This window comes from Atractosteus spatula, chromosome 1, assembly GCF_055471065.1.
Source record: "Atractosteus spatula isolate fAtrSpa1 chromosome 1, fAtrSpa1.hap1, whole genome shotgun sequence".
In the NCBI taxonomy this organism is placed as follows: Eukaryota; Metazoa; Chordata; class Actinopteri; order Semionotiformes; family Lepisosteidae; genus Atractosteus; species Atractosteus spatula.
Genome location: NC_142706.1, coordinates 57,603,476 through 57,624,640, shown reverse-complemented (window position 1 = coordinate 57,624,640; position 21,165 = coordinate 57,603,476). Strand labels below are relative to the sequence as shown.

At 46.0% G+C, this 21,165-nt stretch overlaps 1 protein-coding gene across 1 annotated transcript; it reads right to left on the bottom strand.

Annotated features, from left to right (window-relative positions):
• Nucleotides 1-1,960: 1,960 nt before the first annotated feature.
• Nucleotides 1,961-21,068, bottom strand: dcst1 (DC-STAMP domain containing 1). The gene is made up of 16 exons (XM_088923616.1): nucleotides 21,017-21,068; nucleotides 19,770-19,895; nucleotides 18,929-19,003; nucleotides 18,448-18,576; nucleotides 18,125-18,288; nucleotides 17,208-17,379; nucleotides 14,565-14,708; nucleotides 13,649-13,770; nucleotides 11,834-11,991; nucleotides 11,282-11,381; nucleotides 9,761-9,856; nucleotides 9,379-9,505; nucleotides 8,854-8,970; nucleotides 7,868-8,010; nucleotides 3,292-3,411; nucleotides 1,961-2,197 (listed from the first exon to the last, which is right to left on the bottom strand). The coding sequence occupies exons 1-16, from the start codon at nucleotides 21,066-21,068 to the stop codon at nucleotides 1,961-1,963; spliced, it is 2,082 nt and encodes a 693-aa protein (XP_088779742.1).
• Between the last annotated feature and the right edge of the window lie 97 nt (nucleotides 21,069-21,165).

Sequence of the window (21,165 nt, the reverse complement as noted above, 5' to 3'; positions counted from 1 at the left end):
TGGCAACCTCACGCTATAATATGTTACTTCTGTAGTTCCCATGCACAATTGTGACAATTTCAATAAGTAAAGTCAAATTTGCCACTGTGAAATCTGACTTTTAAAAGTCAGATAAGTCTGTGTAATTAACTCTGCCTTTTCCAGACAGACGTTTCATCAGATTTGCATGGAACATGCTTGTACTTAAAGCACCAGTCTGCAGTAAGGAAGCAGCCCTTCTTACTCATTGTTACAAAAAGGACTCAAGGATTCAATACAATTGAAGGGAACTAAAACAAACACCATACAAAACACACTACACAAATACTCGTATCACTTCCATGCACACACACCACACAAATATTCATACAACTGCACATACCTCTCCTCAATACATACAGTGTGGTGAAAATGTATACACCCCCTTAAGACTTTCTGGTTTAATATATTTATATTTGACCTTCACCTAGTCCTCACTAAGTTGTGATAGTAAATAAAACTTATTTGAAAAATAATACACAAAAAACAAATGTCTTCATCTTCAATCATAACATCTGGATGTATTTTTGTCACATTGTACTACACCAGTGCCACACAAAACACTACAGAAATACTTACACCACTCTCACAAACACACACAGTTCACCATCGCCACACAAAACCATAATTCTACACAAGCATTGCTACCGCACAGGCACACACCACACTGATAGCACACTCTATTAATAACGGTAGTCTCAGACTACAGCCCTGTGGACAACACATTGTAAGAGATCCAATCTGTGTTAGAAGACACACAGCAGAGGAGTCCAACATGTCTTTAATATATATAAATCTTTGAAGTCTCAAGGAAATCCTGTCTGTGTTCCTGACTCTCTGCTAGTGCTTGTGTATCACAAATCCTTGTGTTTTCTTTTTGCGTGTTTCTGTCCTTTCTGTTTCTCTGTGTTTGTGTGTGTTCCAGTTCTGAGTGTACTGTACGTTCCTCTGGGTGTGTTTAAAACATCTGTCCCAGTGTGCATTTGTCAGTCAGGGTGCTCGTTTCACGCTGACTCGTGTCAGTGTGTGTGCTCATGCTAGTCACTGTGTGTGATCAAGTTTGGCTCTCTCTGTTTGTCATGCGTTACTGCAAGGGTCTGCTACACTTTGACCTGGAGAGACACAGGGTTGCTGGTATTAGAAATTCCAAATTGTCAAGGATTAAAGAAAAGGAAATTGGGCCAATTGAGTCACTAATTGATTTAATTAATTACATTGTTCCTGGACAGCCCCAGTCCTTTAAGTAGTATTGCAGTAGTTGCACAAACCTTAATTACACTAATCGTGGATTGCCACGATTGTAAAATTGTAATCTAATCTTAATTTAGCTATGCAAATCCAGGATTTGTGTGTGGTATGCAAAACCAGTCCACACTGTCTGTACTTAAGGGCTAAATCACTGTTTTACTGGGAGCCCCAGGCCTTTCAGCTGTAAAGAAATATCATGGTCCTTATCTAGCTGGGGCACTGAACTCTTGAGTACATGGGTCTGTTTAAAATGTTGACAGGTGAAACATTTGGAAGTGACCCCGTTCAGCCTTAATTAGATCAATGAAACACCATCACTGGATAATCCCCATGGGTTATTATCTGGTCATTTTAAACAGACCTAGAATATCTGCACTGTATCCCTCAAGGATCTTGACAACAATGACAGTGCCAATGAGGCCTCTGTTTATTCTGGGTATCTGGTGTCTATCACTGTGACTCTCTCCAGAGGTGTATGTCGTTGTGTATGTGTACAGTATGTCACGTTGTCTATGTGTGTATGAGTATCTGTTGCCTGTGTCATGTGACTCTCTTCAGAGGTGTGTGCCAGTGGGTGTGTATACAGTTTGTCTACGTGTATGTGAGTATGTACTCTGTGTCACTGTTACTCTGAAGGTGTGCTGGGACAGGAGTGTAGGTCAGTGTGTGAGTATGTCGCTGTGTTTATGTCTGTCTACTCTACATATCTGGTCTCTGCATCACTGTGGCTCTCTCCGGACGTGTGCTGGGACAGGGCTGTGCAGGCAAAACAGAACTGCCCCAGATCCCTCCAGCACTGGAGGCAGTAGACAGCACCGCAGCTCTGGAGAGGACACACCACACCCCCCTCTCTCTGCGGCTCCCCACACACACAGCACCACCTGCGCTGACACCCCAGCCTGCCGCACAGAGAGGACAGCACCGAGCTCACCTGGAGAGAGAGGGGAGACGGAGGAAACAAGGGAAAGAAATGACACAATTGTTACTATTACTGCTCCATACTTGCTCACGCTGATACACTGCAGCTCTGTCCCAGAACCCCCCACCTCCCTGACATGTTCAATCACTGTCAGTCCAAACTGCTTGCCCAGTTTGCTGAGGGACTGGTCATAGTTCTACAGTGACCCACTTCTGTTCAGTAGAAGTAAAGTAGGGTCCTCATCTCTGGACCTCAGGGACCACAGTCCAGCTGGTAAGACGTTTTAACCAGAGTGGTAGACATTAAGATGAACAGTCCAGCAGATTTCCTAGCTCTCTATGCAGCCTCAGTTGTTAAAGACTTGGGGAATAAAAAGCAGGAGAATAATCCAGAATCTAGAATCCAGAGTTGGGATTTGACATCACTGGCCTGACTGATCATCCAGAGAGAAAGAACTGGGAACTGCTTGTGACTCCTTAGAGACAGAATTAGGAGTGGTTCCTAAAATGATCCTTCCAAAAGAGAGAAAGAACTGCGATTTCCCTGACTGGCTGCCCCTCAACAGCCACAGTGGGGTTTGGGGGATTCCTGTACTCATCAGTGCTTTCTAGATGTTAAATAAACTCATTACCCATTCAGACATTTGTGTTTTTCCAGGAGGAATCTGATTGATCTGAGAACCCTGCAGTGCTTAGGATCTCCAGAACAGGACTAGGTACCACTGCTTCAGCACTGCACACAACAGGGCTTCCCAAACACTCACCTGTATCTTCTGTTTTTTGATCAATCAACACTTTGATTTAACTAAGAATTTGCTTTTTTTATCTTCAACTATGAAACACTTGTTGATTTCAAGTTGCCTATACAATTTTAAAAGTAATCTGACACTTTATAGAGAGCTGTAAACAGTTCTAACCGGAAAGACTTTTATTCCACATAAGGCTTCACGTACACTCAGGTAGACTAGAAACTGGAGCCCCTAGGGACCAGGATTGCCAGGATCTGTTCTGCAGTTAAAATCCAGGGAAAAGGGATTCATGTGTCTAGCTGGAATGAGCGCTGTGGCCCCTGCTCTGGCCTGTACCCAGGAAGGATCGGGCACTCACCCTGCCCGCGGCCTGGCCGGCCCTCGCCTGTCTGATCAGCCTCTGGCGCTGCGTCTGCACGTAGGACATCCGCCTGCGCAGCTGCTCGTTGTACAGGAAGAGCACGCGCTGCTTCTCCCGCTGCAGTCGGAGCGAGACGGACACGAGAGACACTTCCTCACCCTTTCAACCAGCTATGCAAAGGCAGACGTTAATAAATAATCCTCACACTTATACAGTATAGCGCCTTTCTGGACACTCCACTCAAAGTGCTTTACAGGTAATGGGGATCCCCTCCATCACCACCAATGATCAGCCCCACCTGGATGCTGATGATATTACTATTATTATTATTAATAATAATAATTCCTTACTCTTATATAGCACTTTTCTGGACACTTCACTCCTAGCAATTTACAGGTATTGGGGATTCCCCTCCACCACCACCAACGTGCAGCCCCACCTGGGTGATGTGACAGCAGCCATAACGCGCCAGAATGCTCACCATACTGTACATCAGTTCTCAGTAGGGAGGAGAACAGAGTGATGAAGCCAATTCACAGATGGGGATTATTAGGAGGCCATGGTTGGTAAAGGCCAATGGGAAATTTGGCCAGGACACTGGGGATACACCCCTACTCTTTTCGAGAAACGCCCTGGGATTTGTAATGACCACAGAGAGTCAGGACCTCAGTTTAACGTCTCATCTGAAGGTCAACACATTTTTTACAGTATAGCATCCCCATCACTACACTGGGGCATTAGGATCCACACAGACTACAGTATGAGTGCCCCCTGCTGGCCCCACTAAGATCTTTTCCAGCAGCAACCTTACATCCAGGTACTGACCAGGCTCAAACCTGCTGAGCTTCAGTGGGCTGCCATTTGTGAGTTGCAGGGTGATATAGCTGCCTGCAAGTTTTAAAAATATGCTCAGCAGGTGTCGGAAATAACCCACATTTCAGACAAGACACTGAATCATGACATAAATGAATGCAAGGCATTAATTCTCAGGGACAGCTTTACTTCAATGTTCCTTCAAGCATTCTGCCAACCCCCTGGGCAACCCCTGGGGTTACAAACTTTAGCACAATACAACATCTCTAATGTGATTAGAATAATCGGACCTTGCTCAGCTGTGCTGGGTTGGGCAATGTGGGGAAAAATGTCTTCTTATGGGATTAATAGGTGTTAGATTTGTGCTGCGCAGCGCAGAACTCTTTGCGGCTGGATGAGGGCTGATCCCCAGAAAGCAATCCGAACACTACACTAAAAAAAAACATGGAAGAATTCCAGCTAGTTAATCTTGCAGATGATGCAACAATAGAGGGAGTGGTAGAAACACTGGCCAGGGAATTGCGGGGGGATTTGGAGAAGCTCACGGAGGGGGCCGCTGCTTGGCAATCGAAATCTGACGTTGAGGAGTGTGAGCAGTCCACACTGGGAGTGGGAACGCACGCTCCACACGTTGCAGGGGTGACTGGAAGCTGTAGGAAGTGGGTGTTTGTGTAGCGTCTTCAATATCCTTATCAAGACAATGTGGGGAAGCAATAAAAGTGCAAAGGGAATTCTTGGGTACGGAGCAAAAAGCGCTGAGTTCAAAGAAGATCTGAGACCGGGAATTATTTTTGCCGCTCTTAGGGGATTGTTTTCAGTTTAAAACAACGACTAAGAGGAAAACAGATCAAAGCATAAACAAATGTGGGTGTCTGGAATAGGTTTCCCAGCCAAAATATTGAAGCCCAAACTCTGGGCTCCTTCATGAAGCAGCTGGACGGGCTCAATGGTCTGCTCTTCTTGTCATTTTTCCTATTTTGTTCTAATGCTACCCATAATCCGGGCAGAACTTTTTGGCAGAAGCTTGTAATCTGGGCCACAGCACCTGCGTGATGCAGTTGCAGCATGCCGTTCTGCTTCCACTGGGATTGGGTCCTGGCCATTAATGGGCATCTCTGGTTTAAGGGCCACACACAGTTAATCCTCAAAAACAGGAGGATTATACTCCACAAAAAAGCCAGGATCCTGATTGTGGAAGAATTCAACACTAACCAGGTTCCAAGAGGGTGATGTCACCTTTCGTGCCAGGGTTAGTGCCAGATGAGACTCGTTACAGATGCAGCAAACGTGTTAAAGTTGAACTGTGCCTCTGGGGCATTCGGTTCTGTTCCAAACTGGTGGCTGCAGCCAGAACAAAGTGGCTACAGCCACCGTAGACATTGCCACCTGAAATGTCTAACTCCAACCCATGCTTGTTAGACTCGGCCCATCAGCCAACTGTGAAATCCAAACCAAGCACATGGTGGCAGACTGCCATGAAGAAAAACGCCAGCAAACACTGAGTGAATGACCTCGTATTTCCAGATTACATACAAAAGCACCTTCTTACTCGCAGCTAAATTATTAAGAACAAAATATTTACGAAACAGACGAGGTTCATCAGCCCATCTAGCTCACTTGGTTTTTAGTAACTAATTGATCCAAGAATCTCATCTAGCCATTTCCTAAAAGAACATAAGGTATTAGTTGCAAGGGTAGCTATCACAATTTCCTGCTCCCCCTTCAGAACCACCAGTATGGAGGCTCATTCAAAATGACTGAACACTCATAAGAGTCATACTGTATATACAGTACCTACATGTATAAGCCTTACTTTCAGCTCACACCTATATAATACAATATTATCTCAATACAGAGTATATCTCAAAACTTACAATCACATAGTAGAGGTTCTACTTGCTTTAGTAGGTGTAATACTGATGACGTTCAAGCAGGTACTGTAGCTGCGTCAGCATGCGTAGGCTGCTAAGGAACAAGTAAAGGTTTATTCCATGCTGAAAAGGGAAGAAAATAAAACGTTTCAGCTTCTTCAGCCAGAAAAAACCTTTATTTGTTCCTTTCTAATACTGATGACACCTTACTTCATGATTAGTACTTGAGATGGTCTATTGTACTGCGACTGGAACGTAATTTTTTTCAACATTTATAAATGAAGAATGTTGTGACTATATGATTTCAGTAATAAGTTGTCGCTACATTCTGGAACTTTCCTATGTGATCTTGTGTTCCATTTAGTACTAATCTGTTTAGTCTATACTACTTTACCAAGATTTGTACTAATTTACTCCTGAACTTAAGTATCTTCCAGAAGGCAGTAGCTGTTACTTTGGGTCTGTTGCAATTGAGAACAATTTTAGTACAGTACAGCACTGGGGACTATTTTCACTGGACAAGTTAGTTGCAATTGGTATTTATCTACTGTACAAGTTCTGTATGGAGCTGTGTGTGTTCTGTATACACTAACCACAGGATCATTCCCAGTTAGTTGCAATTGACCCACTGAGTTTCCCCACTGAGTGGGGAAAGAAACTTGTTTTGATGTAGAGCCAGTAACCAAATGAGCTTCTCTGCTGTCTATAGAGAGCGGCTTTCAAGACGTTTAGGTAGAGCTAAGTTTTTGTTTGATTTTCTCACACTGTAAATACAAAGCATTGTTGTTTCACCTTAAGGCTGCTCTTAGAGACTGCTGCTACAGTACACTGCCACAGTGTGTGCCACAACAGGGCTTCTTTCTTCATCCATCATGTACTTTACTAAAAGTATTTTTATCCTGCAATCACCATACTAAACCCCAGTGTAAAAATAACATTGGGTACCTCAAACTAAATACTTAATATCTTTATGCTTTTCTGCCATGGGATGTCTTAATAGGGGGTATATTATTTGATTTTCTGGACAGAGACGCCCAGGCAGAGCTCAGTGAACAGTCAAGGTTGAGCACCTTGAACCTAAGATATGTACTTGAAACCCAGTCACCCAGTTTACTGACCTCCATTGCCACACCATTTAGCAGACTAAATTGTGAAATGAGGTAGTATGGGAGATAGTGTGCATTCCACACACAGTGTGCGAGAAGCTCCAGGCTGGACAGGGAGAGATAACTGGCTGACAGCAGGCCCCAGGAAGGGCATGTACACTGGACAGGGGTGTTATTCCTGACTTGCCAAAGTCATCTGCTTCCAGGCCTTGCTGGAGATGGAGCTGGACACTGACAGCTTGGAATATGGGAGTGACTGGGAAACTAGCAGCAGGTCTGGTGATTTATTGGTTTTATTGGTCCACTAAAACCCATCATTAGTTCTGTTAAAATGATACAATGCTCATGTTTGACCTACAGTACAACATATTGAAATATTCTATTGTAAAATCCTATGTGAAATATAGCTTGTTTGCTTTATGTTGACCTATCTGTGATTATTAATCTGTTATTATTTTGCAAATTAACGATTTTATCGTTTTTAATCTAATGCAACCTACTTTTCGTTTTCCCTCTTGGCAACTATAATATATTAGACTTTCTAATATTAATTCATAGAATTTACAATGAGTAAAAACAACTTCAGGGGTTAATCTTAAAGCTGTAAGATTTTGATAAATAGCAATTGACAGCAATAGAGCCTCTTTTGAGTTTCTGTTTGAGGTCATGCGTCAGTACGTTATGGAGGTTTTTCCTGTCTTATTGTTGCAGTAGGTGGTTTAATGTGACATCATGGTGACCAGCAGTCGGTGTTCGGCACGCTAGGGAGCGCACAAGACTGACCTTGGGGAAGAAGAAGGCAGCGATGACTCTCCGCAGCCGGTTACTGTAAATCTGCACCCAGCACAGCAGCACCATCAGCAGGAGGGGCAGGGTACTCCACAGGTACGCTGACTGGCTCAGGGCGCGAGGCTGGGGCAGACAGTCTACAAGCGAAGAGCACAGGTAGACCAAGTCATCTTTATTCCCATGGCTATTAACCTGCTCAGTGTATGCAAGTTATTGTTATATTTTATTTTCATAATGTATGTATTTTATTTAAGTGTTTTGTCTATTTCACACACTGACACCTCAATTTTTCATTTTTTTGGATAGTGGGGAGAAGTTAAAGCTTCTGACTTGTTTTTTCATAAATTCATAGATTTGTTGGAAAACTGATTCAACAAATCAATCTGCATATGAGAGTCAAATGCGTTATGTTTGTCTCTATTTGGCTGCAAAGCGAATTTCCTAACTGGGACAATAAACTACAAATAAAGTACAAATTTACTGCTTTTCCTTCATTTGTAATTGTCAGTTATCAAAAGCAAAGCAGAAAGCCTCTGTCTTCTCTCTCATTTAAGACAAATTGCATCATGACTTTAATCACACCCTTGGAATTGTTTGTAGCTCCTACAGTATTTCAGATCTCACACATACAGTAACATCTCACCATCATCTTGATATTCCTAGCTGTGTAAGACCTGAAAGTCTGAAATCAATGGAACGAAAGGACTAGTTAAGTGACCTATTAGCTCAATGAAGAGACTGGGGGTTGCATTGGAATGGCAACAAGCACAGGGGTCTCTGGCACAGCAATCAGAGAAGAGAAGACCGTGTGAGTGGGGTTGATTAATCGACCTTTGATTGCAGACCAATGAGATTGTTATCGCCCTAGTCTGAGCTTCAACACAACAATACCATGCTCATGAAACCCAGTGGAATGGAAGGACACTCCCCAACACTGCTGCAATAGCACTCAGGTCAGTCTAGTGTGGCAGGGCACATACGTGTGTTACTGGTCCTCAGGTCCATGCTGGAGGAGGTGTTGAAGGCCCTGATGGTTTTACGCAGCAGAGTGGCCATCATGGACTGGCCCCCTATGGTGATCTCAATGTGGTGGGAACCTGACGAGACATCACAAGCAGGACAAGGAGAAGGGAGAAAGGGAGGCTCATCTTCACATCCAAGGGAATGCCCGACACAAACTGCCCAGCCTTGGAACGAGCCACCTTGCATCACTAATTCTGACACTCAGCGTGGAGAGTGACAGTATGGACACACTGGTTAAGGTGTGGTCTGTCCAGTCTAGGTGTGACAGTGATGAAACACTCATGATCTAGAATTAACAGTACGGACTCACTGGTGAAGGCGTGCTCAGGGAGAAAGTGACAGTGATGTCTCACTGATGAAGGACGGGTCAGTCCAAGAGGGACGGTGTGGACTCACTGGTGAAGGCATTCTCAGCGAGAAAGTGACAGAGATGACTCACTGATGAAGGACGGCTCAGTCTAAGAGGGACGGTGTGGACTCACTGGTGAAGGAGTATTCAGTGTAGGAGTGGGAGCGGATGATGGTAAATATCCGGTAGAGGAGCCAGTCGACGGCCAGCAAGGTTCCTATGAAGAGGCACAGAGGGATGACCTGCAGCAGGCCCAGCACCTACAGATGAGAACATCCAAGATAAGCATGCACATAAGCATAAATGAAAGAGGTAATTTCCTGTAATAAAAAGAGAGAGCAAGCGAATTTAAAAAATGTGAAGGATGCATGTGGGAAGTGATGCTGCATATGAGAGGCTCTGGCGCCCCCTGCTGTCCACTAGGAAGAGCTGGGTGATGTGTGACAGAGAGCTGAGCCCCTGCAGCAGCCATCTGATCGTAATGACGCAGCAGAAAGGAAAGAGAACGGACGTACGAGAATCCGGAGCTCGCTGGAGTGCACGGAGGGGCTCCAGGGGGAGATGAAGTCAGGCTTCTCCGCCTTCTTCAGTGGCAGCAGGTGCCGTTTTCCCTGGAGCAACAGAGACTGCTCTTCAGCGCTCAGTGCTGCTTGATACTGAGCCCCGAGAGAGCCGCAGCTGCAGCAGACTTTCCTTAGCAAATGAACCAGTACAGTGAAGTAACACACAGTTAAACAGAGAGAGGTTTCCTAAAGTAAAGTTGAGGGGTGGAATACCTTCCCTGTATTTATGCACTTGATAAGAGATAAGATCTTTATTGGCCATATACAATTTCTTGTTAGAGAAATTTGTCTTTTCACATACCCCAACTTGCTCTCCTTGAGACACACAGACAGAGAGAGAAGCTTGGGGTCAGAGCGCAGGGTCAGCCATTTATATGGCACCCCTTGAGCAGCTGGGATTAAGGGCCTTGCTCAGGGGCCCAACAGGGTAGGATTCTTCTGGCTCCTGCAGGATTTGACCCTGCAACCTTCCAGCCACAGGCGCAAATCCTTAGCCACAGAGCTACCACACCGACCAATATAAACACCTAAACTTCCTTTCTTGCCTTGAGCTGGGTTTTTTAAATCCACCCTTTAATCTGACTGTTTCTTCCAATTCAGGGGTGCGGGGAAGCTGGAGTCCATTCCAGCAAGCGACCCTGGACAGGACGCCAGTTTTCCCAGAAGCCAATTGTCCTCCTGGCATGTCTTTGGACTGTGGGAGGCAACCGAAGCACATACTCCACACAGACAGCACCCCAGGTCTGGAATTGAACCCAGGGCCCCAGTACTGTGAGGCAGCACTGCTAACCACTGCACAGCTGTGCTGCCCAGATCTACACTTATAAAACTCATAATAACAAAAATAAGTACATTCCAAGAGGTCTTTTTTATACAGTTTCAGCCATAAAATGGAAAAAGCAGTTTCAGAAGACACCCAACATCACTAGCATCATGCAGACTCTTTCTGTACCAAACAGACTTAACACCCATATGAGAATGTGCATATCCAACTCATAACCATTTAACTAATAATGACCTATCTCTCCTTTCATGTGAATATTTATAAGCAGTTGGGCAGCAATACTAACTACTGCACCACCATGCTGTTCTGTTAAGATTAACAATCAAATGAAATGAGAAACTAAATGAAAACTGTTTAGCACAGCTGTAGAAAATGTAGACTTTGCCTAACTTACAGTCGAGCTAGTAATTAGTGCTGTATATGACATGATATGCAGTATCTTTGGATAAGAAGTCACCTGCTATGTATTAGATCTTAAGGAGATGCTAATTAAAATGAAAATACCATCTGGCCCTAAAGAGCTGACTTTGCCTTGCTTTGTCACTCTTTGACATACTTCAGATCTATTCCTGTTCCGTGTCTGTCTTCTAGTCCTCCTCCTGTTACCACCTGACTGATTCGGTGAGGAACAGTTGTGCCCCAGAGCTCCAGTAAATCCTGTGTCATAGGAACTGTAACTCATGTCATACCAGTTGCCTTCTGCGAGCGTCAATCTGCCGGAAGTAGGTGGTGACGTAGACGTTGTCAAAGCAAACGTCTCGGAGGTAGTTCCTGGTGTATCCATACGCCCTTCCCCAAGCCAGGGAGAAACAGAGAGAAGAAGAGAGGGGGTGGACAAGTCATGCCCCTATACATTAGACAATATGAACATAGGAGAACAATAAGTCCTTATTGATCACTTGACTGATAGCAGTTAATTTACCGCACAGTTTCAGTGCATTGTTTCAAGAAGGATCACAGAGATTTATCTTCAACAACATAACTGGGAAGCTTGTTCCAGACCCTGACCACACATTTTAATTCCTGTTTTCCATATTTGATTCACCTGCTTGTAATATACGGTTCTCTATTTAGATTAAGTGGAGTATTTCCTCAGTGTTGCAGTGCCTCTCAACTCTGGTCCTCACCGCCCACTTACTAATCAGAGAAGAGTCTCTCAGGGAAAGACTATTGATCTGCATAGTCAGGACCATTTGACAGGGCTGCATCACACAACAGGTTTCAGGCAACATGAGACTTACGAGAGGAGGATGAAGACAAATGTGCAGGACAGTAGCAGTTGAATGAAGTCCACCAGCTGCTCCATCACAAGCTTCTTCTCCAGAAAGGTCTGTCGGAGCTCCTCTCTGATCTGGGCCTGGGAGAAAGCTGTCCCCAGCAGAGTCTGCTGCTCGGTCTTCTGCAGAGAAAGAAACAGCAAGAGAGAGGGAGACCCATTACAGCAGCCTGTGATCTCATAGGGGAAGTTGTCATTCTTTGTCCAGCCTGTGTGGTCACACCACAGAGTTGAGCGACTGACTCCAGCCCACCTCTGATCACTCAGCAGGTCCCATACACCAGGGGAAAAGATAATGGGGGACTTGAACAGTGTGGAGAGAGCACAGGATAGCAAACATAAGATCCCGCAAATGAGAGGAGACCATTCTGCCCATCTATCACATTTGGATTTCAGTGCTATCTCTCTATCACTATGAAATCCACAGAATTACACTGTGAATCAATGCCTCTCATCGCTCTGTCCTGCAGAGCCACAGGAACTTCTGGTTTTACATATCCTTTATCTGAACTCTCAGTGAATGAATTGACCTTAATTGTTACCATGAGGCATTGAAGGTCCCTATAGAGCCTAAAGTGCTCTCCAGGAAGAGGGGTGAAGAACACTGTTCAAGGCACTATTCTGTTCAGAAAAGTGGAGCTAATCTCAGTCAGAAAAAAGCACATCAACACATTACACTGCTTACGTTCTTTTCTTCAAGTTCACGTTGTAGTTCTCTTGCTTCTAATGCACATTCAATGTATTTTGTCCCTCCACACTGGCAGCGGACCCCCATAGATACACAGTTAGAGACAGAATTCATTGTATCTGCTTCTGAGATTGATTTATCAGGTGCAAATCAATTGGTGGGTTGGTCATCCCTCTTCTAAATTTAGTGATCATCTTCACAAGCGGTGGTTACAATGTTCCGCTCACACCCACGTCTACATATTACCATGTGTCAGCACTGGACACTGTTCGGTGAGGTGGCAGCCTGGGAGCACACCCTGGATTAAGTGCTTGAGAGTTTCCCCAAGAGGGGATTACACATATTGTAAACATCTGGGTTACAACAGGAGAACACCCGGTGGTGTTTGGTTTCAGACTGACGGGTATACACCTTTGGTCTTGGTTTCACGGTAGGGGCTTAGACCCAGATGGGTATAGAACTGTGTGATATGTTATGGGTATAGGTTATGTTTAATGTTTTATGGTGTGGGCATGCTCTCGGGGTTATTAGTTATGTCTTGTAATCATGTAAAGGGTGTCACGATCGCAACCCCTTCTCTTAAGGGCGCTCCAGCCCTTCCTTGTTAGTTTCATCTCCTGCACCTGTTCCCTGTTCCAGCCCCTTTTCAGTTCCCCCTTAAAAGCCAGACGCTGACGCTAATCGGGGCTCTGCATTGGTTCCTGCATCATGCGGGCCCGGGGCCTGGCTCCGTTATGGTTTTAGATTCTGTTTCTTGTTCCTGTTCCTATTCCCGTGCCCCCTGCCGGTCCCGACCCGGTTCTGGATCTTAATCGTCTGTCTCGGATGGATCGCCTTGCCTTGGACTTTTGCCCTGTTTTTAGACTGGAAACCAACTAATATAGAAAACAGTTCAATTAAAGAACTGTTGAGTGTCAGATATTAAGGAAATTTGTAGACTGAGAGACCATACATGTATTGGAACAGATTTACTATCACCAGCTGGAATGAGTGAGCGTTCAATGAACAATCAAACAGGACAGCCCTCCCACAGGCAGTCCCGAGACAAGCCTTTGGCCCCACCTCAGGGCAAGGGAGGACAGACAGGCCTACCCTGAAGACTACAGTGGTGCTGAAGCCGTCTCCCAGGCTCTCGATGGAGGCGTTCAGCTTGTCGTACGTCTGCCCGAAGTTACCCTCCACTGGGATCCTCTCTCTGCACCAGGGGGTCATGACTGCAGACACACCAGGATTACAGTGAGTTTCTGTGCAGTGTTTTCACCAAGGCAGCCCACTGGGTCCAGAGCAGTTACACTCCTTCAGACAAACCAGGCAGTCTGTTCTACTAGAATTTGTAAGCACAAATGATTTCTTACTTTTGATAGGTCAGCCTGAAAATGACCATTTTTGACCAACCCAGCCCACTTGTACATCCCACTCTTCAGCCTTATTCAATGCAATGTCAAGCCTTTCTTCCTTTCACACTGTGAGCACAGAAATCACAGCATAGTAAAGGCACTGGAGGGAGAACTAACGTTCTCATTGGCAGTACTGCAAGCCAACAGGCATCTGGTCAACCACAGGGGGGAGCTGTTGCTTGGAAAAATTAGATTTCCCAAATTATGACGATGAACATCCAACCCCAACCCAACACTCAACTCTGCCAGACCTCACCCAATTTTGTGTTGCCATATTTAAGAAATGTTGCTCACTGTGAGCTAAGCTTACTGTACCTCAGACTGGAACTGCTGATGGCTGCACTACAAGGGTAAACCTGTGCTTCAAAGGATTGGCTTTGCTGGCTGAGCTACCTGTAAATGCTCTTTGGCAGTTGCCTTATAGCTGACACCTTCTAGAGCTATTGAGCAACCCTGTGTGCATTATAACAGGAAAATCCATTCCAGGCCAGCTGAAGATAACACCAAATGTAGGTGTGGGTCAGATGGGGACCATATTAAAGATCACAGGCCACCCAGCAAGGCTGAAGTAAACCGCACCCCAGCGAACAGAGAACCAGCAGCAGGGTTACCTCTCATGATGTCACACAGGAAGCTGAAGGTCATAGGCAGACACAGCAGGTGGTTGAGCAGCGGGACAGCAATGGTGCGCATACACTCCTCCCACTTCCCGTGGAACCAGAGCCGACAGCGAGAGATCCCCTCCTCCACCACAGCTGACAGAGAGAGCAGCTGCTATTTAATTCATAATTAGAGAAATCAATTGCTCTAGTGCTTTTAAACCCAAAGGATCCCACAGCATTTTATATGCCAGAAATCTATACCTGGCGTCCTGTGCCATCTCCTGGCCTATGGTTGCCCTGGGAAAAAGAAGCATTTTAACGAGGGCTCATGGTTTCCCATGGCTTACCGCTGTAACTCAGTTTTCACCAACTATTCTATTACTCAATTCCCTCAAATTCCAGAAGTGCTTCTACAGCTGTGCTTCGTCATTCATCTTCTCCCTCCAGCAGCACTGCCCTTCCTTCAGTCCACACTCTCTTCTATCCAGTTTCTGCAGGCTACTTCATCAGCACCTTGTCTCTTGGCAGTCTGTTCTGCCCTGGACCTGGACCTCTCCTCAGCGGCCCTTATTTCAGCTCTCTTCTGGGGGAGCCTCCTTCGTCCAGAGCCACGCTCTTCTCCTAGAGTGGCTCCTTCCTAATACACAGCTGAAGCAGCCTGCTCTATCCACGGCGTCCGCACCGCCCATGCAGCCTGTGCTGTTTCTCCAGTCCTTGTCCCGCAGCGCTGCTTGTCTGATCTTTGTCCTGAACTCCAATCTGGTGTCCTGAACTTCAGCTCTGCAGTGCCAGCATTCACCTGACAGGTGCCTAGTCTTACTCTTCATCCTGCACACTGCTCTTGTCCCATTCTTCGCCCTACACTTGTTCCTTCTCTCTTTTCTCTTTCTTCTTTTCTGGGCCAACTTCCAGGGTCCAAGCAGAACCTTCCTTGTTTTGGGATTTCATTCCCTCGTCTGGGAGCTCTGTCTGGAGGCTTCTGGGAGTAGAGAAAGGACCAGGAGATGGGTCTAAGTCAAGGATGGATCCTCAGCAGATCTCTCTGTCTGGAAGTCCATCACGCACCAGGGAGTCTGGTTTCATCCTATCCTGCCCAGGCCCCGACAGCACATGCCTGGCCTGGTATCAGGAGGAGACCACCTGGTGCCCTCTGACTGGACCGCCAGACTGGAGTCTCCTGACCAGCCTGTTGCAATATGGTCGAATCCTTCTGTGCTGGGCAGCCTAGTAGACGTGGCAAAGCTTGGGGAGGGGGTGGCTCATTTGTATCCTGCACTTTTTTTTTTCTGTGCTTCAGTCCACCAGTCCGCCTTCGCACCCCGGGTGAGTCTGGCGGGCTTTGCACCAGGTCCGCATGGCCTCTCTCTCTGGGACCATGGTGGGGCCCCAGGAGGGTTTGCTCCTAAGGTGAAGAGATTGAACAGATCCTGGAGACTGTACTCCCACTCCCCGACCAGCGGACTATGGTGACAGCTCGCTCAGGGCTGGTGTTGTGCTAAGCCAGCCTCGGTTGCCTGAGGTGCAATAGGCTGGTTTACTCCCGGACTGCTGGGCCTGTATTTTCTTATTTTCCCTTGCTATATTTCCTTCAGTTTCCCTCAATTGCTCCAGAGTACTTGATCCCCTTACAGTCGGGTCTTGTCAGGCTGCTCCGGAACCCCCCGTCTCTTGCGCTTGGATTCAGACCAATCTCACCTGTGGCTGTGCCTGGTGTGCAGCCGTGGCATAACAAGGAAATGTCCCAATTGATTTACCACTGGCCTCAGCCAGTGGTTAATCTGTTATTTATTTGCCAACAGTCCCACTAAACAGCTGATCATGGGGAGGAGTGAGAAACTGCTTTACCAGTTGAATTAAGGAGAAAGCCAGACTGTACAACCTACAGTATAATTTATCCAGGACATCAGGGTGGACACCCTTACTCTTACAAACAGAGCCCTTTAATGACCAACTAGTCAGTGTCTCAGTCAAATGATTAATCTCAAGGATGGCACCTCCTGAAGCACAGTGGCCTTGGTCACCATACTGGGCCTGGGTTTTGGAATATTCAGGTCCAGACAGGTCCACCATCTGGCTCTCTAATACCCCATACACCCACATCCTGGTTTTTCTTGGAGGTCTCCCAGTGCTGCCCCTAGCCCAGCTGTGATGGGCTTCCGACATCTGCTGTGTTCACACTAGAGGATGGTGACACTGCCATATACATTGGAAACACTCGTGAATATCAGAAATAGAGAGACCCCCTTCTCCACCACAATAAAACAGAGAAAGAGAGACAGAGACTGTTATTCACTCAGTGGAGCAGGGTGAGAAGAGCTGCAGGCAGGGTCCAGCCCTGTTCACAGTCTATAGTCATATCAACCCTTTAAGACACAGCAGTAAGACATGCAATTAGTCTCTCTTGCTCGACTGTTAGTAACACATTGATCTCGGGATCCACTCCAGCTGCTTTGTGAATGATGCCATGGTTTGTACTGACCCATCGCCTCTGCTCGCCAGGGGTACAGACACAGCCTTCTCAAGCAGACCAACTAACAGAGGTGTCTACGTGCTCATTGGCTTTGTGCACCGGCAATATTTGTTGCTGAACTCTCTCGCACTCTCCCTCTCCTTGTTGTTTCCTCCTACTTCAAGCCTGGGTCCTGTACTCACAGTCACAGCGCAGCATGGTCTTGGCAGCAAACATGTCCTGGGTGCTGTGGCCCCTGAGAGTGGGCTCCCGGTGCAGAGCACTGTACCCATACTCCCCCAGCACCTGCTCCCTCACTTCCTGGAACCTCCTTCGCACCGCCTGGGCTTCCTGCTCAAATCTGTCCTTTTGTCCCTGAGGTCAGGAGAGAGAGGACACACCACGATAACACAAGGCACAACAAACACAACAATCGCCAGCTAAACTGAAACAAACCTCTCACTGTCTCTACCTTGTTTTATAGCCAGCAGCTATATCACCCTCACAACTGGCAACCCACAGAAGCTCAGCAGGTGTGAGCCTGGCCAGTACCTGGATGGGAGACCTCCTGGGAAAAAGTAAGGTTGCTGCTGGAAGAGGTGTTAGAGAGGACAGTAGGGTGCACTCACTCTGAGGTCTATGTGGGTCCTAATACTACAATATAGTGGCGTGGACACTATACTCTTAAAAAGGTGCCATCCTTCAGATGAAATGGAAAATCGAGGTCCAGACTCTCTGTGGTCATTAACAATTCCAGGACATTTCTTGAGTATGGGTGTTTGGCCTGGCCAAATTTCCCCCTGGCCTTTACCAGTCACTGCTTCCTAATAATCCCCATCTATTAGTTGGCTTCATTACTCTATTCTCCTCTCCACTGATAGCTGATGTGTGGTGAGAGGCCTGGCGCATCATCCAGGTGGGGCTGCACACTGGTGGTGGAGGAAGGGAGTTCCCATTACCTGCAAAGAGCTTTGAGTGGAGTGTCCAGAAGAGTACCATCTAAGCATAAGTAATTGTTTTTATTGTATTGCTCTGTCTCTCTCCTTGGTCTTACTGTACCCCTGTCTGCATTCTCACTGTCAGTCCACTCCTAAACACTCAATGGGCTTCTTCCACTCACTGCAATGTCCTGCACCACCTTCTTGAAGGGCTCCATCAGCACCCTCCACATCACCCTGCTGTGGTTCATCTGCAGCTCCATGTTGCATCCCAGAGAGAGGGCGATGTCCTGCACATTGTGATGGATGTTGGAGATGGGTCCTGTCCAACAGCACAAAACAACACCTGCAGTTAAAAGAAAACCTTCACAACATAAGATGATGTATTTAGGTTTACAAAATAAGAGGCACTACTTTAGTTAAAGGGTTATAGATGTCTGGAAATGAGAAACCAAATTAAAAGCTTATCGTACTGTATATATGTATTATGAAAGTATTTGTTTACCATGGAAGAGACCTGCCAAGAGGAATACCATCAAGTAGGACCGCCCCCGAGACCCAAGTGTGCTGGGAACAATCAGCAGGAAGGAGCAGCGGACATAGGATGACAGCGCACAGCCCAGACTACACAGACCTGCAGACAGAGTAGTGATCTCAACCCAAAGCACACGGACCTGAGACAGAACACAGATTACAGCACAGAGCACACAGACCTACAGACAGAATACAGATTACAGGCCAGAGTGCACAGACCTACAGACAGAACACAGATTTCAGGCTAGAGTGATCACTGATAAAAACACCGCAGACAGCAGAGGCATAACTGTAACTCATAGGACACAGATTCAGTGACAGAAGAACATGATATCTCACAGTAGACAGAGAGGGAAATAGAGCACAGGTGACAGAAAGGAAACAGAAAAAAAGACACAAAACACTGCTCTACATGCATTTTTTCATTTCAATAAAAAAACAGGTCAACTCACAGATCAAAGTGCAGAAAACAGGGATCCTGTGCTCTTCATGTATGGAGATTTTGTGAAGGAGACCAAAGTACAACACTGAAACATGCAGGGACATTAATAAAATCCTAAGAGAGACAGAGAAGCAGTAATGCTGTCTTAAGAAGCAGACAGAGTGAATCTCTGCCTGTCACTCTGAGTGATCCCAGTAATGGATGTGAAACAGAAAGGTCTGAGAGAGACAGAGGATGCTGTTTTTCTGTCACAGAAACCATAATCTAAAAAACCTCTTGTTATCTGGAGTGAGGACTACACAGGAGCAGTGTTTGCGTTTCTAACTATATCTCAAGTCTGGGAAACATAAAGTTTCTCAACAACCCTGTTCCTCATTAAAAGGTATGAATCGTCAGTACTATATTACTCTGCTGTGATTTCCTCATTGTTTTGATTGATTTGACTGACCTGACCTGGCCAACATTGCTGGAAAGGCCTTAACAGTGCAAAACACACAAATGATTAGCTTGAACAAAGAATCAGTGAAACAGACTGGTACTGTACAATCCCCATGAAGTCAGGTGAAACTCCTGAACCACCAGCAGCCTGGCACTCTGTCGAGTACTGGTGAACTCTAGCTCTCTGATTGGCTGGAGGACTCTGCTACCAGGAAGAGGCGTGTGCCACTGCCTTCTCTCGTTGGCCAGCCAATCAGAGAGCTCCAGGGAGAGCACTTCCTCTGCTCACCTAATTCAAGGCGTGGCAGCTATAGGTGGGTACTGTGTGTCTGTACTTCGCGAAAGTAGCAATCGGACGCCTGTGTGTATAGTTCGGGCACGACAGCATGTGACTGTGCCAGGATCCCTCTCACCTGCACCGCAGATGGCGCCGAAGCACGATCCCAGGAAAAGCTTGGCGACGCGAAACTCTTGGGGGCCGCTGAAGAGGACTGGGGTAGCGAAGCCTGGGAGAACTCGCTCACACACTTTCTGCACAGCTGGGGGAGAACAGGGGGCGTGCCAGGCACAGAGGGAATATTACTGCACAGCAGCCCCCAGCAGTGCGGCCGCGGGAAGGGTCCGCCACTACTTTTAAAAAAGATTTTAACCACTGGAGGGAATTTAAACAAACTGAAGTGTTTTATCATAACGCTCCAAAAATCCGACATAACAAATACAGGAAGTGCCCAAATAAATTAAGCTGAATACGGTCTGGCAGAGACACAATATGCGATCACGCCTCTTTAAAAGACCGTTATGGTTAAAAACTTAGATCAGCCTGCCGTTTACAGTATGAATTCTGAAGTATCAACGTTCAGCTGTCAAGTTTCATATCAGCCAAGGCAACGTAAGCACAGAAATACCACTGGATGTAAGATTTCTAGTCAAATTAAATCTGACTAGAATCATTCTATTGACTTACAGTATACAGTTTAATCAATAATTCGTTTTATTTATAGTCCCTTGACGTTTCAAACACACGTAGTCCTATATTTCTGTACGCTTTTAAATTAATTGCACGTATTTGGGAGGTCCTTAAAATATAAGTTGCACTTTTTGCACTTGCTTGTGAGGTTAAACTACCCCGACGGTGGTTGTGTTTGGTTTGTACTGTATTTGTTGGTGATGCGCAAAACGTTCAACCAGCTTATTCATCACCTGCTTTTTCTTATGCTCATTGCCACAGTACGTTTCCAAAGCTGCGCCTGGCTGTGCAGATTCTGAACAGATTTCTGCGGGTAGATCGCAGTACAGTCCTAGAAGAATGGTGTCGGAGCAAGTATGCAGTATGCAAAACTGCGGAAATTGCGGTAATTAAAACATGACCTCTCTCATCCAATGTATCACTGGCTTCGAGGTCAAATTGCAATTGGATGATCTCAGTCACTTGTTTTCAGTGAGAGATTCTCGCCAGAAACTATAACCTGCCTCAGTAGTGAGGGGTTACAGTAGTAAATACATCTGTCCTCTGCAGAGTGGAGCCGTGACTAACATTCCATGAATGTGCATTGATAACCGCGAGTCTTACTGCATTTATTTTTAATATGAATATAGAATACAGTTAGCTTGTTCCTCACCGATGAATTTATTATAATGAACCTAATTTTATTTAACTCACTTGTGTGCGGCGTTTTCTTTTTCTTTCTGACCGTCTCTTGTTGAGTGTCCATGTCTGAGGCAGCATGTCGCCTGCATGTCCAGACGCGAAGCGACCGTCCACTTTCAGTCCTGCTCTGAACATTCTGTCACCGGACATTCTACCGCCTT

Bases quoted from the DNA above. Each gene is read 5' to 3' on its own strand.
- dcst1 (XM_088923616.1), bottom strand. From the start codon at position 21,068: ATGGACACTCAACAAGAGACGGTCAGAAAGAAAAAGAAAACGCCGCAC. The intron at 19,896-21,016 runs GTGAGTTAAATA...GTTCTCCCCCAG, and splicing joins AAAGAAAACGCCGCACACAA to CTGTGCAGAAAGTGTGTGAG. The intron at 18,289-18,447 runs GTAAACAAATAC...TTTTAACTGCAG, and splicing joins CTTGGCAGGTCTCTTCCATG to GTGTTGTTTTGTGCTGTTGG.